The 23,661-nt window shown below is 43.7% G+C and overlaps 1 protein-coding gene and 1 pseudogene across 2 annotated transcripts; one reads left to right on the top strand and one right to left on the bottom strand.

The window, feature by feature from the left end:
• Positions 1 to 896: 896 nt before the first annotated feature.
• Positions 897 to 1,573, bottom strand: LOC147416272 (uncharacterized; annotated as a pseudogene).
• A 7,248-nt stretch (positions 1,574 to 8,821) lies between these two features.
• On the top strand, positions 8,822 to 21,929 carry NXPE3 (neurexophilin and PC-esterase domain family member 3). Of its 2 annotated transcripts, XM_009948085.2 has the most exons (5): positions 8,822 to 8,914; positions 13,789 to 14,549; positions 16,332 to 16,405; positions 20,221 to 20,427; positions 21,361 to 21,929. In XM_009948085.2, the coding sequence occupies exons 1-5, from the start codon at positions 8,822 to 8,824 to the stop codon at positions 21,909 to 21,911; spliced, it is 1,686 nt and encodes a 561-aa protein (XP_009946387.1). In that variant the 3' UTR covers positions 21,912 to 21,929. The 2 variants fall into 2 exon arrangements, with proteins under 2 accessions (XP_009946387.1, XP_086319777.1); XM_086463651.1 differs by lacking the exon at positions 20,221 to 20,427.
• The last annotated feature ends 1,732 nt before the right edge of the window (positions 21,930 to 23,661 follow it).

Below are 23,661 nucleotides of genomic sequence, written 5' to 3'. Positions count from 1 at the left end.
ATATTTTCCACCCCTTATTCTATACCATCTACATCATGCCCAGGTCCTATACTTTGGGGTTCCATCTGACTGTGGTGGTGGATTGCTGCAGCTGGAGCCTGCGGCTGGTGTATTTTGCTTGGGCTATGCTCTCCGTCTGCAGGCTGAAGATCTTGATCTTAAGGAAGTTGCTGGGTGCCAGTTGCTGAAGCCAGTTCAAGTTCCATCACTGCTGACTCTCACTCTGTTTCATCAACGTCCATCCTTCATTGATTTGAGTGACTCTCACTGTAACACCACTGATGACATACAGCAACTGTGGTAGTTGCCTGCTGTACGGTCGATAACCCTGCCATTGTACGGGTTATCTAGCAATTAACATCATACAGTTTGCAGCTTATGGATGGGAATCAAGAGTTGGTTGGTGCAATGTTGTTGCCGATGTACCGTTGTGGTAGCGATTGGCACCCGTTGTTCTTCAACCTTCAGCGACCGCACCACAGAAGGGTCCTCTGAGAGACCAGGCAAAGTGGACAACTGTTCAACTTCCTCTGTCTCCAAGGCAGCTATACCAAAGGCCCGCCGGTACTCTCTTGGGTCCTTGAAATACTCCCTCCTGAGGTAGTCTATGCAAGGATGCACGGAGCTCTGGGCCAGTCACAGTGGGGTGTTTATGCCACTCATTCCCACTAAGACTCGCCTCAGCTTCCAGCACCATTAGCTGCTGGGATCCCCATCACTCCAGAAATACAGATGGGTTCTGTCTCTCTGTAGCTTGATGGCATTAGGGTACGTTGTGCACCAGTGCCTACTAGAGCCTTACACTCCTGTGGGTCTGACAGGCCGGGCCATCAGACCCACACAGTCCAATAAACCCGGTTGTCCCTTTCTTCCACCTGGCTGGAGCCAGGGCCCCTCTAATCCTGATCAGAATCACTGACTTCTTGTAAAAATGACTTAGAAGTGCCATCAAGGGGATCAGATGTAGGATCAGCCCTTCTACCCTGTCTGGGGAATTTCCCACTAGAAACCGGAGCGGCATCTTTCCAGGAAGAATTCCCTTTTGTGGTGGTTTTCCCCCACAACTCACATACCTGTGCAGCTAGGACCAAAGTGGGTTTTGCATCCCACTTCCTCATGTCCCCTCTGTGGCCACGCAGGTAAAACCACAGTGTGGCCTGTGGTGTGTACCTTCTGTATTCTCTCTCTTGAGCAGAGAGCAGTGCCTGTTTCTAATAGCTGAGATACGGGCCTATACAGGTGGGGAGTAGGACATAACCTTTTTGAGTTGCTGGAACTCCCGGGACAGTTTCTCCATGGCTGAGACACAGGCCTGTAGGGAAGAAGAGAGGCTTCCTTCGTATTGTCGGAGTTGACTAGCCTATTCGTCCACAGTTTGTCCCTCGCCTTCTTTCCAGGACATTACTGCCAGTGAGTTGGCATACGATGGCAGCGCACTTTGTAGAAACTTTGGCTACATGGGCTGTGTGCATTGGACTTCATCTGGATCTAGAGGTGACTGCCTGTTATCCAGATCATTATAAATCACCTCCAGCACAGCTAGTTCCCTCAGGTACTGGATACCTCTCTCCATTGTGGTCCGCTTGCCTGGATGACATGCAACATCTTCTTTGAAGGGGTACCACTCCTTCATGCCTGACAGGAGTCGCCTCCAGAGGCTGAGGGCTTGTGTCCACTTTCCGATCACCTTGTCAATGCCCGCTTCCCTAGACAGGGAGCCCAGCTGCTTGCCTTTCCTCCCCTCTATTTCTATGCTACTGGTCCCGTTATCCTAGGATTGGAGCAGCCAGGTGACACTGAGCTCACCTCGACGGTGGCCAAAATCCTTTCGTGTATCTCGCAGCTCACTCAGGGATAGGGATCGGGTGATTATCACTGGTTCTGCCTCTTCCTCCTGTTCTCGTGATGGCCCTGGTTCGCTTTCATCCCTCGCGAAGCGGACAGATTTCTTTCTGTACTTCTTCTGTATAGGGGCAACTGGTACTGGCACAGGTTCGTTCTCTGGTTCAGCTGTAGTGCCTGTTGGTCTGTTTACAGGTCCAGAGACCTTATCTTCACCTTGAGGGCACTGACTAGTGTTGAAAAGGGCTTGGTAGGCATGGGCCAGGCCCCGGCATATTGCAGTGATTTGTGTCTCTCAGGAATTGCAGAGAGACAAAAAATATTTTACTAGTTTTTCAGGATTCTGTATTTGTTCAGGGGTGAAATTCCAAAACATTGAGCGTGACCACTGTCCTCCCACACATCCTGCCACTCAATTATCCAGCCTCAGGGCACATCTCTGGGTGGTATTCTTGGAAAAATGTTGTTTAACCGTGAACAATACTTGGGACGCGTTCAGGAGACACAGCAATAAGAACATGCTGGCTTGGGCATCCCAGGGATATTAAAAATTCTCAAAAGCTGCTATAGTAAGCCTGAAGGCAGGAGGAGCTGTGGAAGAGTGGGAGAAAGTATCCCCTTTTGTTTCTCCCATGGACTGGATGTGATTGGTAACAAACTCTGAAAGGAGGCGCTCGAGGAATGGGCACGACAGCAATCCCGCATACAAATACCAGCTAAACCTCATGACCAGTGATGCAATCGTGTCGCAAGTAGACGTTTGCCGTTTGCCGGTGGAGCAAGATGATAGCCCTGATCCCCCGCCCAGCAGTCACAAACATGACCCCAGGAAGCACACGATGCATGTACGAGTTTACACAGCACCACTGTGCAAACAGATGAACCAACATGGTGACCTGCTGTTACTTAACTAATATTAACAAAAGCATATAATAAACTTTTGATACACCCTAGCCGGATCTGACGTTATCTCAATCCCTATTGAAAATTAACCCTATCCTAGCCAAACCCAGGACAGCTTGGCACAGGTTTTGCCTGTATGTAAGGCTGTTTTCAGATGTGTCCCTTGTGGCACTCCATCATAACTTCTGCGTCTGGACAGGTGCCTGTGACTGCCACAAGTCTTTCAAGTAATCCAGCACGTTCCTTAGCCTAGGAGCATCGAGACCAATCACGTTAACATGCTGCCCTGGGCGACTGTGCCTCCCGTCCCTGTGGGGACTTGTTAAGGATTGCTAGGACCTTTTCAGGTCCAGCCCGAATAATTTCTGGTAGAATTTGTGGATGTGAGGGCTTTGGGATTGCTCAAGTCTATCCCCTTTTTCCTTGCCAAAGTCCTGTTTGTCTGCTGCCATGGTTTAACCCCAGGTGGCAACTAAGCACCATGCAGCTGCTCACTCAATCCCCCAGTGGGATGGGGGAGAGAATCGGAAGAGTAAAAGTAAGAGAACTCGTGGGTTGAGATAAAGACAGTTTAATAGGTAAAGCCTTGTGCTCAAGCAAAGCAAAACAAGGAATTCATTCACCCCTTCCCATGGGCAGGCAGGTGTTCAGCCAACTCCAGGACAGCCGGGCTCCATCATGTGTAACAGTGACTTGGGAAGACTGACGCTATCACTCCTTCCCCTTCCTTCTTTTTCTCCCAGCTTTATATCCTGGGCATGACATCACATGGTGTGGAATATCCCTTTGGTCAGTTGGGGTCAGCTGTCCCAGCTGTGTCCCCTCTCAAGTCCTTGTGCACCCCCAGCCCACTCACTGGTGGGGTGGGGTGAGAGGCAGAAAAGGCCTTGGCTCTGTGTATGCGCTGCTCAGCAGTAACTAAAACACCCCTCTATTACCAATGCTGTTTCCAGCAAAAATCCAAAACCTATCCCCATGCTAGCTACTGTGAAGAAAATTAACTCTATCCCAGCCAAAACCAGCACAGCTGCCCTTCCTGGTATGTGCAAGACAACATTGACCAAGGGAAGAAATAGCAGAAAATTTTGTACAGGATGCCCAAAGGAAACCAGTCACAACATTTGACTTCTAAGACTCTTTAATTTGTCTGTGAAAAGTGGAAAGCCCATGATCACGAAGGAAGCCCTGGAATATGTAAAATCTGTGGCACATTATGTTGAAATTGTTCATGTGTTGGCCTGAAAGCAATAAACCATTACAAAAGCCTAAACGATTCTCAGACAATGTAGGGTTGTGAGGAACAGCAGTCTAGCCGACTGGGCTGTTTTGTTAGTATTGTGCTAAACTGCATTCAAGCAGCAGCCTTTGTGATATCTCTTCCTGCCCATTTTTGTTGCACCAGCTGAAGTTCTCCAGTCCCTTGAGAACTTGCAGCACGTTTTCCAGTGTGGGAAGCACGTAGAAAATGAGCTGAGGAGGTTACCACTGCTTGCGTGTGTAGAGGCTGTGGGACCTGAGGAGAAACGTGAGACACTGAGAAGCTCCACAGCCTGAACTCTTTTTTTCTTCCTTCTGTCGTTGGCTCCTACAGCCCCTTCAACTTGATGTTACAGGCAATTGCACACGCTCTTGGAGCCCGTATTTTCAAGGTCCGCTCCACAGCTGCCTCGCAGTGCTGAGCTCTCCGGGGTGGAGTTCATTCGCCTGTCTTACCTCATTGCGGCTTGTTCCCAATTTTGATACCTTTTCTAGAGTTTTGGTCTTTTATTCTCTGGCTTCCCTCACAGAGACTGAGAGTCTTAAGCGCACAAAATAGCTGTTCTGCGACTCAAAAATCACATTTCTCATTATCCGGCGCCCTTCTCGGCGAAAAGAATGCTCAGAAATGAGGGCGTGCGGCTTTAGGGCTTTTCCTTCCCCTTAGGATCACTATGTTCAGCGCAGTTGAGCTAGGGGCTTCCCCCGCCGGGCCCAGGCCCTCCAGCAGCAGCCTGTACTCGCTCCCCAGGCCGGAGCCGGGGGGGCCGCAGCCCGGGCGAGGGGGCGGCCGGGGGCGGGGCGGGACCGGGACCGGGAGGTGGCGCGGCGGCAGCTGCCGCTCGTGTCAGGGGCGGGGAGGAAGGAGGGGCGTCGGGACCGATAGATATACGGCGCGCCGGCTCCGGCCCTGGGGGAGCGGCTGGGCCTGCGGTGAGGGCATGGAGGCAGCTGGCGGTGGGCCCTGCGGCGTGCGGGGCTGGGAGGGGGGAAGCCGGGAAGCCGGGGCGGCGCTGGGGAGGGGCGGCAGCGGGGCCAGTACCGTTGTAGGGAGGCCCAGCGGCCTCAGGCGCCGCGGCGGGGGCGGGTGCCCGGCTGAGGTGAGGGCTCCCGGGGTTGGCGGGTGTCCTGCTTAGATCCCCCCGTTCTCCCGCAGCAGCGGGGCCCGCCCTGCTCGCACCGCTCGGGTTTTATCTCGGCGGCGGCAGAAGGTGCTTCCCGCCGGTGCAGGGGATACCAGCCGCCGTGGCGGGCGGAGGCCAGCGGTCCCCGCGGTATGTGCCCGGGCTGCTGCCTGGGGCTGTAGGCGAAGGTGTGCGGCAGCTCGGAAGAGCGCGGTTAACCAGTGCCTTCCAAGCAGTAAAACGCAGCCTTACAGTTTACATTGCCGGCAGCAGCGCTTCTTGTTTGCTTCCGCCGTCCCTGACTGTGGGTGCGTGTCCCTTGGCCGTGGGGTTCGGCAGCGCTCGTAGCGCCCCGCGGCTGCGGGCTGGTGTTTCCCGGAGCAGAAGCGCTGCGGGGAGCTGCCGCAAAGCCCAGCTCCTGCGAGGGAGCCGGCGGGGGCTGTTGGCCAACAGCAGCAAATCCGCCTTTCCGCGCCCGCAGCAACGCGAGCGGCCAGCCTTGCGCCTCCGTGAGACGGGTTTGGCATCGCCGGAGTGAGTGGCTCGGCCGCCTGGGCGATTTGCGTGACGCGTCTTTGAAGGAGTTGCGGCAATACGCGCTTTTGTAACGCTGCTGGCTCAGGGAAGTGTTGGGGTAGGGAGTTGACAATATTTAACAACTTGTAAAAAAAACCTCCACATCTTGTAATAGGGCGTGAGAGAACTTGGAGGCTGCTCGTAAAAACGTTACTGAGCTGGTTTTTGTTTATAACCTTGGGCAAAATGGGGCGTGTAATGACAGGGATCAAAGGTGAGAGGAGTAATACTTAACAATAAGGAGCAGAAAACTCCAAGGTATAGGACTGAAGTTATTTTTTTTTTTTTTTAAAAACAATCCCTGGATTATTGTAGAAACAAAATTCATTTTATGGGTAAGGAGTCTTAACTACCATGTTATTTATATTACTGCAAGCAAAGCACCAATATATGAGATTTTTATTAAAAAAAGAAAAACACGTGTGTATGTGTATGCATGGGGTCTTTTTCTGTATTGTTTCCAAGGTTGTTTTGAGCCTTCTGTATGGTTGGCTTCAGAGGACGCTCCACGAATAGGGTAAGAATCGAAGGCTTTTTGGCATCCTTGTGTGCTTCCATTATATGAAAAATTAACTAGATCAGTTATTCAGGGATGATGAAACTGGAAGTATGTTCAGGCCTCTTTTATAAAGAAAGCTCTAAACCTGTACTTTGAATGTTTAAGAACATGTGATGTTTACAGAAATAAAGAAAATTTTGAACAAAAACTTGAACAAAAGTACATGGGAGTAACCTCTGTGGCCTTTTTAGGTGTATGAAATTATGTTCTATTAATTTTCATTCTCATGCTTTTCAGTGATTTGAAGAGAATTCCTAACAACAAAATTGGAAATTCTCTTTTTCTCTAAAGTATTTGTTTCTGTTCCTCAAATGGTCATATATTGCCTTAAATTAGAATTCCAATTAATGTAGGTATATTCATTATCAGTTATCATTTAAAACCAGAGCATCTGGCATATGGTGCCCAGTTCTGGGCCCCTCAGTTCAAGGACAGGAAGCTGCTTGAAAGAGTCCAGCGCAGGGCCACAAAGATGATTAAGGGGGTGGAGCATCACCGTTCTGATGAAAGGCTGAGGGAGCTGGGTCTCTTTAGCTTGGGGAAGAGGAGACTGAGGGGTGACCTCATCAATGTTTATAAATACGTAAAGGGTGAGTGTCAGGAGGATGGAGCCAGGCTCTTCTCAGTGATGGCCAATGATAGGACAAGGGGCAAGAGGTGCAAGCTGGAGCACAGGAGGTTCCACATTAACATAAGGAAAAACTTTTTTGCTGTGAGAGTGACAGAGCCCTGGAACAGGCTGCCCAGAGAGGTTGTGGAGTCTCCTTTTCTGGGGACATTCAAAAGCCTGCCTGGATGCAGTCCCATGTGACCTACTCTAGGTGGTCCTGCTTTGGCAGGGGGTTGGACTAGATGATCTTTCGAGGTCCCTTCCAAACCCTAACGTTGTGTGGTTCTGTGATATTTTATACAAATTTAATACTTTATATTAGTGCAGAGTTGTTCCAACAGTGCTGCGGTTTTGTTGCATTTTGTCAGTTTGATGCTTTTACTTTAATGGACATCTTGCTCTTTCAATGCTTATTCATCAGTCAGAAATACAATCTCTGTAATTCTCCGCAAAGCATTTGAAGTTATAATCCTTATAATCCTTGTAAAGCAATTTCATGTGTGATCTATTTTGAGACTGCCCTGGTTATACCAGTAATATATTTCAGTTTTCTAGTCTATTTTCATTTAATGAATTATTTAATTGGCTAATTTTGATATTTAATGTATCATTATGTTTAATTTAAATTTCCACAGCATTCTTCATATAGTCGTCATAAATAGTATGACTTCTCAGATATACTATTTATAGAAAGCTATACAAAGTTTATCTAATTATTTAATTATGCTGTTGTACTTGGTGGATGGTTGTATGAGTAACACTACTTTGAGAATATTAGGTTTGAAGAGACTGATGTCTTTTGACTGTCTCTTCTTGCCATCTGAAAAGGGTTCTGGCAGAGCTTCAGGAGTGACAAGTTTAGTGCTGCTCCTTCTGCAAGAATGGTTCCTTTTTGCTGCCTGAAAATTTTCCCTGTAAAAAAAGAAGGAACATGTAAGAGTCAAACTGAACAAGCATTAAGCAGTGAGAACTGTTTATCAGTGGTTAAGTCTGTGATTTTTATAACAGATCAGCTATCAAGCAACCTCAAAGAAACTATGTTTTATGAAAGTTAAATTTTATTTAAAACATGGCTGTTACTATAGTTTTATTTAAAAAAAAAACCCCTCAAACAACAAAACCAAAGCCCAACATTTTGCATTCTTCCCAGAAGTTTACTTTTTTTTACCATTAGAGCTGCATGATGTAAAAGGAGTGATTAAGAAACAAAAACAAAAAACAAAACAGGGAGGATGTAGTCTGATGTTACAGAAGATTTCTGAAGTTCCATTTTCGTGCATTCTACTCTGTTATCTATTTTCTGTTTAACTGATAGGTTTACAGGTATTTTTTTCCTCTCTTGCCAGCGGAAAACTGGATAAAGTATCTTTTATTTTGCTTACCCAGACTTGCTTCAGACTTTAGTCTTTAGTAACAAGATACTGGAATCTCTACCCAGGTAAATAGGTGGTCTGAAACCACAAGTTTCTACTAGAAATCTTAGGTTCATGATGGCCGGGTGATGATAGTGTGGCCTAATGGATGAATAGGGTGGTTGGGTTTTTTGAGGTTTTTTTGGTTGCCAGAAGGAAATCTTGCACTCTTCTGCTTTTTTTTTTTTTGTATCAAATACAGGTGAGACTGGCTTTATGATAAGGTTTTGCCTTGGCATGCCCAAAAGAGTTGTAACATAATAGATAGTGCTGTTCAGATGAATGTTGCAAAAATCTGTTTTGACTTAACAGTTTTATTGTACCAGTTGTTGTTGTGTGAGGTTCTGCCATTTATATGCTTTCAGTGTTAAACCCGACTTCACTTCTAATAGTACAATCTTTGTAAATGCATTTGCAGGAATGAAGTGGAAGTCAACTGAATTCTCTTGTGCACTACTGAGACGAAATGACGTTCATGTTTGTGGTGAATGGAAGACATGGCAGTGTCTAACATGGGAGGGAAAGACATGAATGGACAATGTGGCGTGACTCGTTCAGATTGCAGATCTTCTGCCTGCTTATGGCAGTACTGGCTATTGTGGTGCTGGTCCATAATTTTTTTCAGTTAGAGGTAAGTGGAGCCTGTTTCTTCTCCAAGAGGACTTGAGGCAACATCATTTGTCTTTGACTGTAAGGTTAGAATTGTGACTGATGGCATTTAGCTACGACTTGGAATAACAGAAAATTTTGGCTGGAAGTGTTGTCTGGAGGTATTTAATCCAACACCCTCCTCAAAGGGCTAATTTCAAAGTTAGCTTGGGTTGCATGGGGTATTGTTGAGTTTGGACAGTCTTTAAGGACAGTCAGATTTCACAGCCTGACTAAGCAGCTTGTCACAGTGCTGCACCCCTCTCATGGGGAAGAATGTTTCTTTCGTATACGGGTGGAAGTTGCCTGTTGTCCTTTTAATGTGTACGTCTGACTCATGTTCCTCTGTAACTCCCCTTTAGGTAGTGAAAGACTGCAGTTACATCCCCTCTTGGTCTTCTCCAGAGTATAAAAACAAAAAAAAAAAGGTCTGGTTCCCTTGGTGTCTCCTTTCTGTCATGTACTCGAGTCCTCTAATTATCTCAAGGGTTTCTCCAGTTTGACTCTGGTACGGGGTGTCTAAAAACCAGACACAGTGTTCTAGTATGGCTTCGTCAAGATCAAGTTGAGGGGAATTACCACTTTGCTTGATTACACTCTTGTTAATTCATTGCCACAACGGTATGCTGTTGACGCATAGGCAGTTTGCTGTCCACTGGAATCCCTGGGTCTCTTTCTGCAGAGCTGGCTAGCTAGTTGATCTTCAGCCATACTGATGCAACTTTGCCTTTTCCTTTGCCTCCTGCTGTGTTTGACTTGTGTATTTCTTCATTTTACTTACCACTTCAGTGCAAAGGTACTTTTAAGCTGTGTTAGTCACTAACCCCAGACTGAAGTCAAGACAGATAAAATCATGGAGGATCTGTTCCAGGGAGCCTTGGAGGCTGACCTTGCCCGTTGGCTGCCTGCCTGGCTAGACTATCCAGTGTGGCATTTGGTAGGTGAACATAAAATGCTTAGCCTAATACCTCGTTAAATTATAGCTATCTCTTATGCATATTAGCCAATTGATAATTTATTTATGCTTTTAAGATGCGTGTATCCTGCTTGCAGAGTCTTTTTTGACTCCTGGCTGGTGCTACCCAAATTAAATGATCCAAAAGAGGGGCTGTAAAATCCCCTCTTACGCTGAAAAAGGTATAGTTGAATTGGAAGAGGTTCAGATAAGGGCAAGGAAGATGTTTGAGAAGCCTAAAATTGCAAGTGGCACAGTATCAGTAACTGAAGAATGAATGTTTGTTACCTATTGTAGTACTACTGGAGACGCTAAATAAAAACTGCAGATGGTGAATTCAAAGGAAGCAGGGGTGGTTTTTTATGGGTTGCAGCAAAGCTGCAGAAGTCCTTGCAGTAAGACTGTAGCTGCTAAAAGCATATGTTCAAAAAGTCTGGATGAATTCATAGAAGAAAAATCCCCTAGGGGATACTAAAAAGATGTCAACCCTAGTGTTTAAGAAGTTGCTGAGCTAGAAGTGCTAGAAACTGGATTAGGTCTTCAGCAGGAAGTATCACAACATGTTTGGCCTGTATTCTTTTCCCACATACCTGCTGTCGGAAACTACTGGAAATCAAAATACTGTGTTTGATGGACCTTTGGTTTGAGTTAGCGTGATTGTTTTTGTGTAACACTGAAGGTAGCTTTTCTTTTATTGTCTCTTTCTGTGGGGTGTTTTTTTGGCCTAGGATGTTGCATGAAGAACAGTGACGATATTTTGGATCTTAGACAATTTTCTTCCTTTTTTTTAAATTACATTTCTTATAGAAAAGGGCTCTGGCAGAGCTTCAAGAGTGACATGAAAAATGCAGTATCTGTGTTCACTCTGTGCTTTTCCTTGCCACTATTCACAATAAGTATCTATGTGTCTTTGTTGACCTTTACATACCTGATATTCCAGACTCAGTTAAGTGTTGTGTTGCTGGTAAATCTTTATGCCATAACATGCAACTCTAACTCCTTTTGTTGTCTTGACCTTTCTGAATAGACCTGCTCCAGTAATTGTCTCTGGCTTTGGCACAGCTTTCCAGGCAGTCTAGTGTAGGTATCTATGCTGATTCTTTTCAGTCAGAAATCAAAGCCAGAGAAAGTTTTCGGAAGCTTTCACACAGTATCTGTAACCAAATCTGTTCAGGCTCTGGAAGGAGAGTTTGTTGTTGGCTACTGTTGAAAATGTGTTTGTAAATGCATCAGACATGGTTCTCACCCCCAAATCACATAAACTAGCTGGCTAAAGCTAAGGCAATTATCAGCTAGCCTTCCTGCTTTTTCTCTTTAGGACTTCATACTTTTTCATATCGGAATCTTCTCTCTTGAATTCTTAAGCTACTAATGATACCCTCTCAACAGTCTACCCATGTCAGAATTTTACTTTTGTTACCTTGTGTTTAAAAAAAAAAAAATTATCAAGCTGTCCACACAACATTGGATAGCCTGCTTATTGTTTAATTTGCTTTTTAGGCTAGAGCAACTCCTCCCTTGGGGTCCACAGCTGAACCACTGCATTATAGTACCAGAAGAAATGTGTTTGGGTTTTTGTTGTTGGTTTTGTTGTGTGTTTTTTTTTTTCCCCAGACAGAGCAAGACAGATAAAATGTTCGATAATTTTCCATGAAGGAGCAACATTGTTCTTTTATGATACAGGAAAGTTTACATATTTGTACCAATTGCCTTAGAGCGACAGAACCACTTCACAATTGGTTGTGAGCATTCTTTTATTTAAAAACACTTAGGAAAGAGAGGGTATGGGGAGAGGGGAAGTTTCTTGCAAGGATGAAGGAATGGTGTGTGGAATCAAACAGCTGAAACTGAACAAAAGCACTATGTAACAAAGTTGTTTATTCTTGCTGCTAAATTGCAGGTACCTGGAAAAGATAACTGCATCTTATTCAGATTACTACTGGAACACTTGTCTGTCGGGTGATGGCTTTTTAGGATTGGCTTTGATGTTTAGAGTAACTTAGTACCCACAGAGTGAACTGATCTCATGCCTGTCTTAGGGAACAAGTAGGGATAAAGTACCTGGAGTGTAAAATTACTGAAAATAAGATGACTTGCCTTTCAGTAATTGGTATTTGTTCAGTTTCAAATATTATCTGCTGCATAAATTAAGACTGTCTGGGCAAACTGGAACTTTCCCCTGCCTCATGTGTCACTTGGGAAGCTCTTGTGATGTTTCCTGCTCAAACGTTAGTGATATGTGCAGGTTTACAGCAGTTGTTCTGAAGGTACTAGGCCAAGCTAAGAGTTACAGCTGGTGGAAGATACTGGAATTTGAGATGGAGTTCCACCTTTTCAGCAGCAATTGAAATACTCAGCCTTTTCTTTTTATCAGCCACCAACTTTATTGTGTTTAACTGAGGACAGTTCATTGCAGGTCTAACCAACTGTGACCCTTCTAGAATATCTTTGAGAGCATGATTGCCTGGGTGGGGCTATATGTCATATCTAACTTTTGCTTAATTAGCAGTGAGAATACTAAAAGCTGAGTAGTTGAGCTGAAACTTTTAGTTCTCCAGAAAGTACAGCTTCCTTTTTTCCTTTATATGACATCTCTCATGCACGAGGAACAGCTTGTGGATTTGTTTGTGCTTAATTGACATGTAATTCCTTCTGTCCTAGCTGTGTTACTTGACAGACATCCATTAAATTACTTTGTGGTCACATTTGGGTTCTTGTTAACTTCAGAATGCAGCAAATAAATGAATAATAATTAAAACGAAACAAAACAACAAAAATCAACCAACCAAACCAAACAAAAAGCAATGCCCAAACACACGAACATACAACCCTCAAACAAACCCCTTGGGAATTTCACTTAAAATCAAGACACGTTAACTCCTGATTTTGTGCATATTTGAGGTTTAATAATTAGAAATCTCACAGGTAGCTATGGAGTCTTACTGTGCTATTTTTTTAAATTTCCCTAATGCAAACCTGCAAAACTATGTGATGTCATGAAGAAGATTGTATCTCTGCAGTTATTTGCATAAAAATACAATTTTGGACAATGACATCAAGTCACAGCAGAAGCCCCCTCTCTTAGTTTAGCATTGTATTTAACTATTTTAATTTTTTAACTCTTGTGTGGATTAGGGGATGCTTTGCTTGTTTCATTTGACTCTAGAAGAAACAATATAGATTTAGATTTTTAAAAATAAACAAAGAAATAAATTTTTTGCTTGTTTAGCTCTAGCTTGTCCTAGACTATTTTACTTGCCCACCAGTTCATGAATTCATTGCCCCTGAAGCATTTCTTTCTTTTTTTTTCCATTTCTTTCAATCTGTACATTGCATGGAAACACACATTTCAGATAATTAGATAGGAAGCAATGTGAGTGTGACCAGATAAATGACTGCAGCTGCTATGAGCAGCAGACTTCTCTAGAAGGTGTGTGCAGGAGGTGCATCAGCTTCATTTGCAGTGCAATGTCTCAAAGAAACCCTATTTCCTTGCATTATAGTTGGCAACTGTAAGACCTAATTGTGCTTGAAGACTAAAATGTTACTACAGCAAGAAAATAAATTAGTTACAATTTACTATTTAATCATACAACCTTTTGTGTTTTTTTTCACAATGATGATATTTATAGACTACACTGGTAGCCAGAATACTGCTGCAGAAAATATTTGGCCTGATTTATATAAAGCCTTTTTGCCAGAGCAGGGTAACCACAGGTTGCCCACCTGTTTCTTTAGAAAGCCCACGGTCAAAGTGATAGAGTTTGAAGTTGCTTTGTTAGGTCGGCTGTAAAGCTCTGTAAAGCAAAGACCAGTTCTTGGGGTCGTTTCCTGACAAAGCATCCGTTATTCATAGTGTTTCTCTTAATAGCACAGTTTCAGGTAATCTTTTTCCTCCCCAGCACCTGGACGTTGATGCACTTTCAGGATCAAATTGGATAACAGAAAACAATGTCCAGCATTCTCTATCACAGACAACCAAAGCTACCAGGAAGCCTTACTGTGGTTATAAGCCGCAAACTTTGTCCAAACGAGAACAAGCGGAACAGGAATCATTGCTTGCTGCAATACAGTGGCCAAAACCCCCTGATGGCAAAATTGCCTTTGTACAAAGCACTGATCCCACAAATAGTGACTTTGTGATTGTGAAACCCAGTGGGTTCTTCAAGGTGGGTGATCAGTTAGAGATACTTGTTCGTATGAAGGATTTCCAAGGAAAACCCAAGCGATATGGTGGAGACTATCTACAGGCACGAATTCACTCTCCTCTGCTGAAAGCTGGGGCTACAGGAAGGATTGTAGATTACCATAATGGCTTTTACAAAGTCTTCTTTACCTTGCTTTGGCCAGGAGAGGTCAAAGTTTCGGTGTCACTTGTCCATCCGAGTGAAGCAATCCAAGTTCTTCTGCGTTTACGAGAAGAAAAGCCTGACAGGGTCTATTTCAAAAGCTCATTCAAGTCTGGAAGGTATTCAGAAACTACTGAGTGTAACATTTGCTTGCCTGGAGATGTCCCGGTTTGTAACTTCACAGATCTCTACACTGGTGAGCCATGGTTCTGTTATAAGCCTCGAAAACTGTCCTGTGCCAGCCGAATCAGCCATGCCAAGGGTGGATATCAAAAAGGTCTTCTGACACAAGAGGAAAGCCTCTTTTTCCAAAGGTATGTATGTTGTTGGATATGTATATACTCAGTCTAGTAACTTTTTTTTTTTAAAGACAAACTTTAGGTTGTTGGTGAAATATGACATTACCTTAGAGGAGGTGCGTATCTGCAGGAGCAGGTGTTTGAATATTCTCTTCCCCTCCATTCAGCTGTATAAGAACATAATAATCTTAAACTAAAGAAACTTGAAGTTCTCTCTCTGTGCTCTGAGTTCAACCCTGGTGCACCTGCTAAATTTCATAAGAGCATTCTGTCTAGATCTGGCAGTGGTTTGGAGGACTGTTTCCTTATTTTTTTGTTTCCACACCTATGCTTGCAATGCGAATTAACAAAGCTTTGAGATGCGTTTTTGGCCAAGTCTGCAGTACCTAAATGTCCTGGTTTTGGCTGGGATAGAGTAAATTTCTTTCCTAGTAGCTGCTATAGTGCCGTGTTTTGGATTTGGGATGAGAATAATGTTGATAACCCACTGATACTTCAGTTGTTGCTAAGCAGTGGGTACACTATGTCAATGACTTTTCAGCTTCTCACAGCACCCCGCCAGCGAGTAGGCTGGGAGGCATGAGAAGCTCAGAGGAGACACAGCCAGGACAGCTGACCAAGACTGGCCAAAGGGATATTCCATACCATATGATGTCATGCTCAGTATATAAACAAGGGGGAAAGCTGGCCAGGGCCCGCTGCTTGGGAACTGGCTGGGCACTGGTCAGCGAGTGGGAAGCAATTAATTTTGCATCACTTGTTTTGTATATTCCAATTCTTTTCTCAGTATTATTATTAATAATTATTATTTCCCCTTACTTTTCTGTCCTATCAAATTGTCCTTACCTCAACCTGCAAATTTTACTTTGTTTGTTTGTTTGTTTTCCAGTTCTCTCCCGCATTCCACTGCAAGCGTCTGTGTGGTGGTTAGCTACCTGTTGGGTTAAACCACAACACTAGAAAAAGTCCAGGTTTTAGGTTTATTTTTACACAAAATACCAAGACAAAGAGTATGAAATCTCTGCATCTGTCACAGCTGTCCAGTAGTGACATGTGTCCAACACAAAATGATCAGAATTCAGTGATGTCCACAAAGAAGTACTTCTAAAGTCTCTTGGTGTTTAGGGGGGTGAGCTTTGTTTCTGTATTCAGCCAATCGCTGTCCTGCTGGAAGACCTTATTGCTGGAGATCTCTGAAGTCGGTTGGACGTTGGTTGGTACTACCGTCTCCCGCAGAGGCAGGACATGCCACCGCTAGCCTAGTCTAGAGCTAGACCTGCAGGTGGTGGTGCTGGACTGGCACAGGCTCCGCTATGTACTGCGGAGCAGGCTGTGGGATTACAGGGGCTAAAAGCAGTAACTGCCTCAAGAGAGGTACATGCTGTGATAAGCACCTACAGAGAGCTGGGAGCGGCTGCTGCAGGGTACCCTTACAGGGGTTTGTCTCCTGGCAGTGGTACACGTACCACAAGCTGGGAACTTCCCATCTTTGTGGTAGATCTCCCAAAGCTTCTTGCAGACCTTTGTTAGCTTTGTCTAGGTTTGTGCCAGTGAAAGTGTGCACAAGATTTGTGTCCTAGTGCTATGAAGTTTTGGTTTCTGATTCAGAATAGTGATAGCAGTCTCGAGGAAATTAATAGAGAATGAATTCAGCTATAGGAAATAGAGTAAACTTAAAGTAAAAAATGCTTAGTATGAGTTCTGTGTGTTTATTTGCAGTAGATTAAGAAAAAATGAGATATTACCTTCAAATTTTACAGTAAATTTAACTTTTTTCTGTGTTTTGTTTTGTTCAAGTGATGTGAATATCAAAAGGCCAATACTCTCCAGTGGACCTGATTCAGTGATTGTAAAGCCCAAGGCATTTACAGGTAGAGTGGACTTTGTAAGATTCTTGTTTGTAATTCATAATCAAATTTATAGAAAGAGCAGCAGGCATGAGGCAATGATTGACTTGTTTGTTTTCATAGCATGGAATAGAAATTAACTTTTAAACTTGTTTTGAGAAGATGACGGCTTTTGTGTGTTAAGTTCAGTACTAATAGCAAAATTGTCCACGATTACATACATAAATGTGTTTTTTAGAAAAAAAAAAAAATTAAAAAAGTTTGTTCTCTTGACAAAAGTGTCTTTTTTTTCCTAGCACTTACTCAGAGATGTAAAATGTCTTACAGTAACTGCTCACCAAACTCTCAAGTTAATCTAGTAAAACCAGCTGTATGGTGTTTCTGAATTTCTTTCCTTTTTAAGAATTTTGTCTGACAGATTTTGACAGTTTGCATTTAAGTATTACTTCATTTTTGTTGCCACAAGATGTCAGAACCTGCAATTGTAAACCAGAGCCTAGTTGTTCTGTACCCTGTCTAAAAACAGAGTGAAGAGACAGTGCGTATTAAGTTAAACTTAGGGGTTTTATCTCATTCATATCCATGTGCATGCTTTTTGTGCCTCTAAAAAGCCTGCATAAAATGTGATACACAGAGAGTTACTTCTTAACTGAAAGTTTTTCAGATTTTTTTTTTCTAAGGTTGTAGGGGACTGTTTAAAGGGAGAGTTCCGGACCTGAGCAATAAAGTCTTAACAGAAAACAGCCTACAGCATTTCTCGCTTTTAGTTTTGCTGTTCAGTAAAAAAAAAAAGTGCTGCTATTAGGCCAGCATCGCTTTCCCCGCTTTCTTTCTCCAGATCCTTTAGGTGACATGGTTTTTTTATTGCTGCTTTTTAATCTTGTATATTTCCTTGCAGAAACTGCTGCAAATGTGAAATTTGATTATATCACCCTTGCTTCAGGAGTTATACATGATCAAAACCTACCTGCATTTCCTGAGGATGAATGCTGGGTTAGAAAGGTTTGATAGGAGTAGCACAATATTCCTCAGGGAAATTCCTTCTAAGAACAGTCTCTGAATAAGTAAACTTAATACATTGCTGTAACGATTGTGGATGTATGGGTTTGGTAGGATTGATGACACACTTAAATTCATTAGTCTGCTATTGTTGGTTTTGCCCATACCTTTCTACTTGGGGGTAAAAGCAGATCAAGCTGATTTTTAAAATTTTATTTTTCTGAAATAAAACTTTAAGCTTTTATTTCCGTTCTTTGTTTGTAACTATTCAGCTTGGAGCTTTTACTCTCTTCTGTAAAATCTGGAAGTAAAAGCTTTCTGGATTCTGGAGCAAAACTGGTGTGACAGTGCACACAGATTTGAGATGCTGGTGATAGGTTTAGTGTGAGCCACCAAAAAGTTGGTTTAGTACTTTTATATATATATTTTATATATATATACATATGTAGTCCAAGAATCAATTTAAAAAGGTAGAAAATGTAAATGTGTTTACATCAAAACTTAAGAAACAAACTAAAGTTGTGAATTCACATTATGACTTAGTGTTTAATTACATAGCCATATGAAGGGTTTTTTTACTTTAATTTGTAGGATTCCTGTTTTGTACATACTGAACGAATCAACATTACTAGTTGGGTTTTTTCCTGTTCTTTCATTATCCCTGTTTCCTGATTTAAGGAATCATCCAAGATAAAATTTTCTAATGGCTTTTTCTGTGGTACTTGTTATTATAGTCTTTGTGTTATTCAAACACAGTAGTAAGTGTCCTTGTGAGGTCTAAGGTGGTTTACATCTTCTGATGTAAGACACAGAGAATGTTGTATAGAAACAGTGAGACCAAAAATGCCTGTGAGGAGTGGGTGTTTAAAGGTGCTCATGGTCTGATTTTTTTGGAGCGTTTAGAGTCTGGCTGCACCTGTGTAATATTGAAGCATCTACCAGAGGATGCTTCTGGGCCCTGGAATTCCACTGTCTGTACTTTTACATAGTTAGAACAGTCTCGGCCATGATTTTGGCCATGGCAATGAGTGCTTTCCCAAACAGCTGCAAGTTCGGACAGGCCGGGGACTGTTCTTAACAAGTAGTCTCCACTCCAGGGTGGGTAAAAGTGTTTAAACAGCTGGATGTGGCTGCTCCACACAGCTGGTGTTTGTGCCAGGGCACCGCTCCGTTATTGTTGAGTTTGGGTATTTGAATACACATGTGGGAAAGGCGGAACCTGTAATAACCTCATGGAAGTTGGATGTACTGGTATCACACTGGATACTGAGAGAAATGTGGCAAAGTTTGACTGACATAACCATGAGATTGCAGCTTCTCTTCCTGTAATCTCTGGCCGTTGCTTGCAATTTCTTGTCCAACTTGTGCAAGTTAAATAGGTGTCCTACAGAGCAGAGCTTCCCTGGTGCAGCCTAATTACTTCTCCTGGGTCTGCCTATCACAGGCAGTAAAAGGGGAAGGGGCTAGGTGGTCTCTCTTAGAGAGAAAGTATGAAATCCATGGCATTAGAGACTCTCATAATTCATACATTCAAAGGACACGTATAAAATCCTTGATTATAGCTTTAATTCCGGTATTGCCTTGTTTTGGAGTCCTTATGATTCAGCCATCACTCTTCTAGCACTTGGTGGTTGGAGCAGGAGTGTCAGGGGGTGTGTGTTCCTCCGTGGACCGATTTCTTGTTTTGTTTTGTTTGTTTGGAGCGCTACCAGGCTGTGCCGTTGCGGTCGGCGTCCTGCGCTGCCCTGGCAGGGGCCGGTCCTGGGGAGCAGCCCCCCGCCCGGCCGCTAGAGGGGAGCAGAGCGCTTCGGCACAGAGCGGGCCGGGCCCTGGGGCCGGGGGGGGGGGCGCTGGGCTCCGGCCTAGGCTGGAAGAAGGAGGTGCTCAGCTGATCTTTGTGCCTGTGTCCTCTGTACCTTTTGCAAGCATCCACGACTGAGCACTTCTAAGTGTGGAAGATGTCAGATACTCACTGTTTTTTACTCTCTCATCAGAGACACCGTTTAGTTTAAACCAAGTTAAACTGCGATTGGTCAGCTCTGTCAGTAGTCATAGGTTTTGCTGCAGAACCGGGGGGTGAAATACTTGGGCCAACAGAAGTGTTATGCATCAAGCTCTTTAACCTACGTGGTACATCATACTCTTTTTTTTTTTTTTCTTTTTTTCTTTTTTTTTTTTTTCTTTCAACTAGGGAAGATGTTCATACATCACAGGCTGTATGCCCATGGAGGTTATGGTGGCTGATTTTATCGGAGAATCATGGAATGGTTTGAGTTGGAAGGGACCTTAAAGATCACCTAGTTCTAAACCCCTTGCCATGGCAGGGACACCTCCCACTAGAGCAGGTTGCTCAAAGCCCCATCCAGCCTGGCCTTGGACACTGCCAGGGAGGGGGCAGCCACAGCTTCTCTGGGCAACCTGTGCCAGTGCCTCACCACCCTCACAGTAAAGAACTTCTTCCTTGTATCTAGTAAAAACCTGCCCTCGCCCAGCTTCCAACCATTACCCTGCATTCTATCACTGCAGGCCCTTGTAAAAAGTCCCTCCCCAGCCTTCTTGTAGGCCCCCTTCAGGTACTGCAAGGCCGCTCTAAGGTCTCCCCGGAGCCTTCTCTTTTTCCCAGGCTGAACCAGCCCAACTCTCTCAGCCTGTCCTCGTAGGGAAGGTGTTCCAACCCTCTGACCAGTTTGGTAGCCCTCCTCTGAGACGGCTCCAACAGTTCCTTATCTGTCTTGTGTTGGGGGCTTCAGAGCTGGATGCAGTATTCCAGATGGGGTCTCACGAGGGCAGACCCTCAAAGTTTTGTTATATGTTAATTTCAAAGAATTTTTGTTTTCCAGATTCGAGCAGTATGGACAGAGCTGAAGATCCCACAGTTTCCCCTTCTGGTTATTATTATGAAGACCAGTGGAGGTCCAGAACACACTGGATCCATCGTTTTAACAAGTCAGATGATATAACCAAGTGCTTACAAGGAAAAGTAATCCACTTGTTTGGAGACTCTACAGTAAGGCAGTGGTTTGAATATCTGACGGCATTTGTTCCAGGTTTGTTTGGGCTTTTTTTTTAATTTGGTTTTGTCCTTAAAGATCTTTGCAAAGCTTTATTTTTCACATCTCAGACACAGAGTTGATCTTACTGAATGACAATGACAAAACAAAGGAAGAGGAAAGACAAAACCTCATCAGAAGTCCTGGCAGAAAAGCAGTTAGTCAGATGTTTGAGCAGACATTTGAAACATGTAGGCCCTGGAAATGGGGCCAGGAGGTACCTGCAAAGTTGTCCTTGTCAAATGTTTCGCCAATGAGAACCGTTGCTGTGACTGTGAGTTAAGGTGGCCACCCAGGGGGTGTGGCAGTAGTCACTTAGGGTACCCGTGTAAGGCCTTGCAGCATTCCAGTCACATGAGTGACTTGGGAAAGAAGTAGCGAATTACTTCCGTTACTGTTGATTGGTTTTGGGCCCTTTCTTGTATTTCCCTTATTTTAATTTAAATAACAGAATTTTAGTAGCCAATTAGATATTCCTCCCTTAGCCCTAGAGCAGTTAAATTATGTTGGAACACAGAGTTTGAGATTCCTCAATGCCTACAATTTGAAGTAATCTTTAAATTTAATGGAGTCCTAAAGTTGCCAGAAGTCTTCCTATGAACACTGGATTCATAGGGCAACAGCAACTGAAGGTGTCTGTTGGAAAAATTTCTTTTTTTACAAAAGAGAGAAGAAACTAGTTTGGGAAATTTGGAAAAGGCACTGGCATCCCTGTGAAGATGAAATGTGCTGTCTTGCAAGTTTCAACTCCACTCTGAAATATGCAGCTAGCACATGTATGATGCGCATCTTCTGTTTCATTTTAGAGTTCTTAGAATTATGTTCAGATTTACTTATCTACTCCTACTTTTGCCCTGTGGTCTTAGCATCTTATTGATAGTTTTAATCTTCTGTGCTGTCTTTCACTGATGCTTGTTCTTGGGTTTCCAGATCTAGTGGAATTTAACCTGGGGAGTCCGAAGAACGTGGGCCCTTTCATGGCTGTGGACCTGAAGCACAATATCCTACTGAAGTTCCGCTGTCACGGGCCACCCATTCGCTTTTCAACAGTCTTCAGCAGTGAACTGCGCTACATTGCCAACGAACTGAATGGCATAGTGGGTGGGAGAAACACAGTGATAGCCATAACTATATGGTCCCACTTCAGCACTTTCCCTGTGGAAGTGTATATCCGTCGGCTGAGGACCATTCGGAGATCCATTATTCAGCTGCTGGATCGGAGCCCCAAGACTTTAATTGTCATCAGAACTGCTAATGTTCAGGAGCTTGGGCCAGAAGTGAGCCTCTTTAACAGTGACTGGTATTCCTTTCAGCTTGATTCTGTCATGAGGAAAATGTTCTCAGGAATTGCTGTGCACTTTGTGGATGCGTGGGAGATGTCTCTGGCTCACTACTTGCCACATAACTTGCACCCAAAAGAAGTCATTGTTAAGAATCAAATAGATGCATTTTTATCTTACGTGTGCCCTCTGCAAACTTAGCACAAGTGGGTATCCCTATGTCATCTTTCGCTGTAGCTAAAGTAAAGTTGCTCTTTGCCAGAGCTATTGAATCGTGCTGGATGGTATGGAAGAACCCTCGTTATTGTACTTGCATGCAGTCTAAGCGGGGTGGCCTTAACTCCGGGTAGCTGTGAAGGGTGGTAAAGAGGAGTTGACTGTTCAGGCCATATCCTCCTGCAAGGTTGATTCCTTTCAACCTTATCACTCATGTCTGAGATTATTAGAGAGCACCTTAAATTAAATTGACAGGATTCAATAAGAAATTATGTGGGTTATTAGCTTTACTAGTTGTCTGGACTGTATGGTTAATTTAATCTGTTGCCAGGATCTTGCTGCTCAGAACTGTGTGTGAAACCTAGGAAAGATTTTGGGAGTGGTCTTTCAACGTTCCAGTCTGAGGGGTGTCACCTCCAGTTGTACGTCAGAGAAGCACAGTGTCTGTTCTTGTTTCAAAGTCCTAATTAGAAATATGAAGGAAGTGTACCAAAGTCACTAATATCAATCAAGGAAGCACAATCTAAATATCTGTAGCATTAAGTCATCAAGAATCTGCTGAAATTTAATAGAGCACACTAGTTACGCACCCTTGATGTTTACAGATGGCTGCTAAATAAAGCAAATAGCCACTGTTTCAGTTTGGTTTCCTGTACTACTGAATCTCTTCTGAGCCTTGATGCACAGTCTACTTCTTGATTTATCCGTAATGGAGAAATGTATATATTATGACCTCAGTGATGACACTGTCTCAGGCAGTTTCTGCAAGTTCAAGTTGCAGGCTCTCCTACTTGAAGCTTGAAACATTTACTAATGAAAGTGTTTCCCTTCCCTATAAGACAAAGCTATTCCGTAATGCTCCTGCAGAGCAAGGCCTCTGGTAATTACTCTTGTACATCACGTATACGTTGTGTCCGTATGGAGAAGCGGAGTGACCTGAATGCACTTGACAGTGTTTGGCAGTGGGTAGCAGGAAGTGGCACACACTAGTGTCAAGGCCGTGCAGTGATGCCCCTTCGATGTTTGGCGGTTTCATTATTTATTCGCGAGCTTCACTGCTGCCAATGTAGAAGGTAAAACAAATTGCACCCAAAAGCCAAACGCGCACGGGGTTGCGCTTCGTGCAGGTGCTTAGTAAGTGTGGGTGGTTTTGCTGGTGTGAAAGCTCTGGTGGCTCTTGGGCCTCTTGGCCTGGTGTTTGCTGCTGCTAATTTGATTGAGCCGGTCTATAGTTTTAAATAGCTTTGAAAACAAAGTTTTGCTTAAATTCAGCCCCCAAATTAAACAGCAGAGAAGTGTTGCATCCTGTCATATTTCTGCTCTCACTTGGGCCAAAGTTAGTCTTTACCAGTGGCTTTACTAAGAACTGTGTCAAAGCCGTAGCGGAGTGCCTCTGAAGGAGCTCATCATGCTTAAGGAGAATATGAAAGTTGAGTCTTTGTGAGCAAACTGGGAAGATTAATAAGGCAAATTGGCAGGTTGCATGGAGCGGAATAATTGAGATGTCATCATATTAGAAATGTTTTACCTTTTGCCAGGTTTGCTGCTATGTTGGGAAGATTGTGCTCTTACTGCTGAAGCCCCATGAGAGCTAATGCTGCCAGCTATAGGAACTGTTTGTTGTTTTGTTCATTTTAAAGGGCAACTGAGAACTGTTTTAAAAACAAATGTAAATGGTTTTAGTATGTAGAAGTCCTCAATAGCATCCATCTACAAACTTACCAATTTTAAAATA

The sequence above is a fragment of the Leptosomus discolor genome, chromosome 1, assembly GCF_034619465.1.
Source record: "Leptosomus discolor isolate bLepDis1 chromosome 1, bLepDis1.hap2, whole genome shotgun sequence".
NCBI classification, from domain to species: Eukaryota; Metazoa; Chordata; class Aves; order Leptosomiformes; family Leptosomidae; genus Leptosomus; species Leptosomus discolor.
Note: the sequence above shows the minus strand (reverse complement) of the source record. Positions and strands in the feature narration are given on the sequence as shown.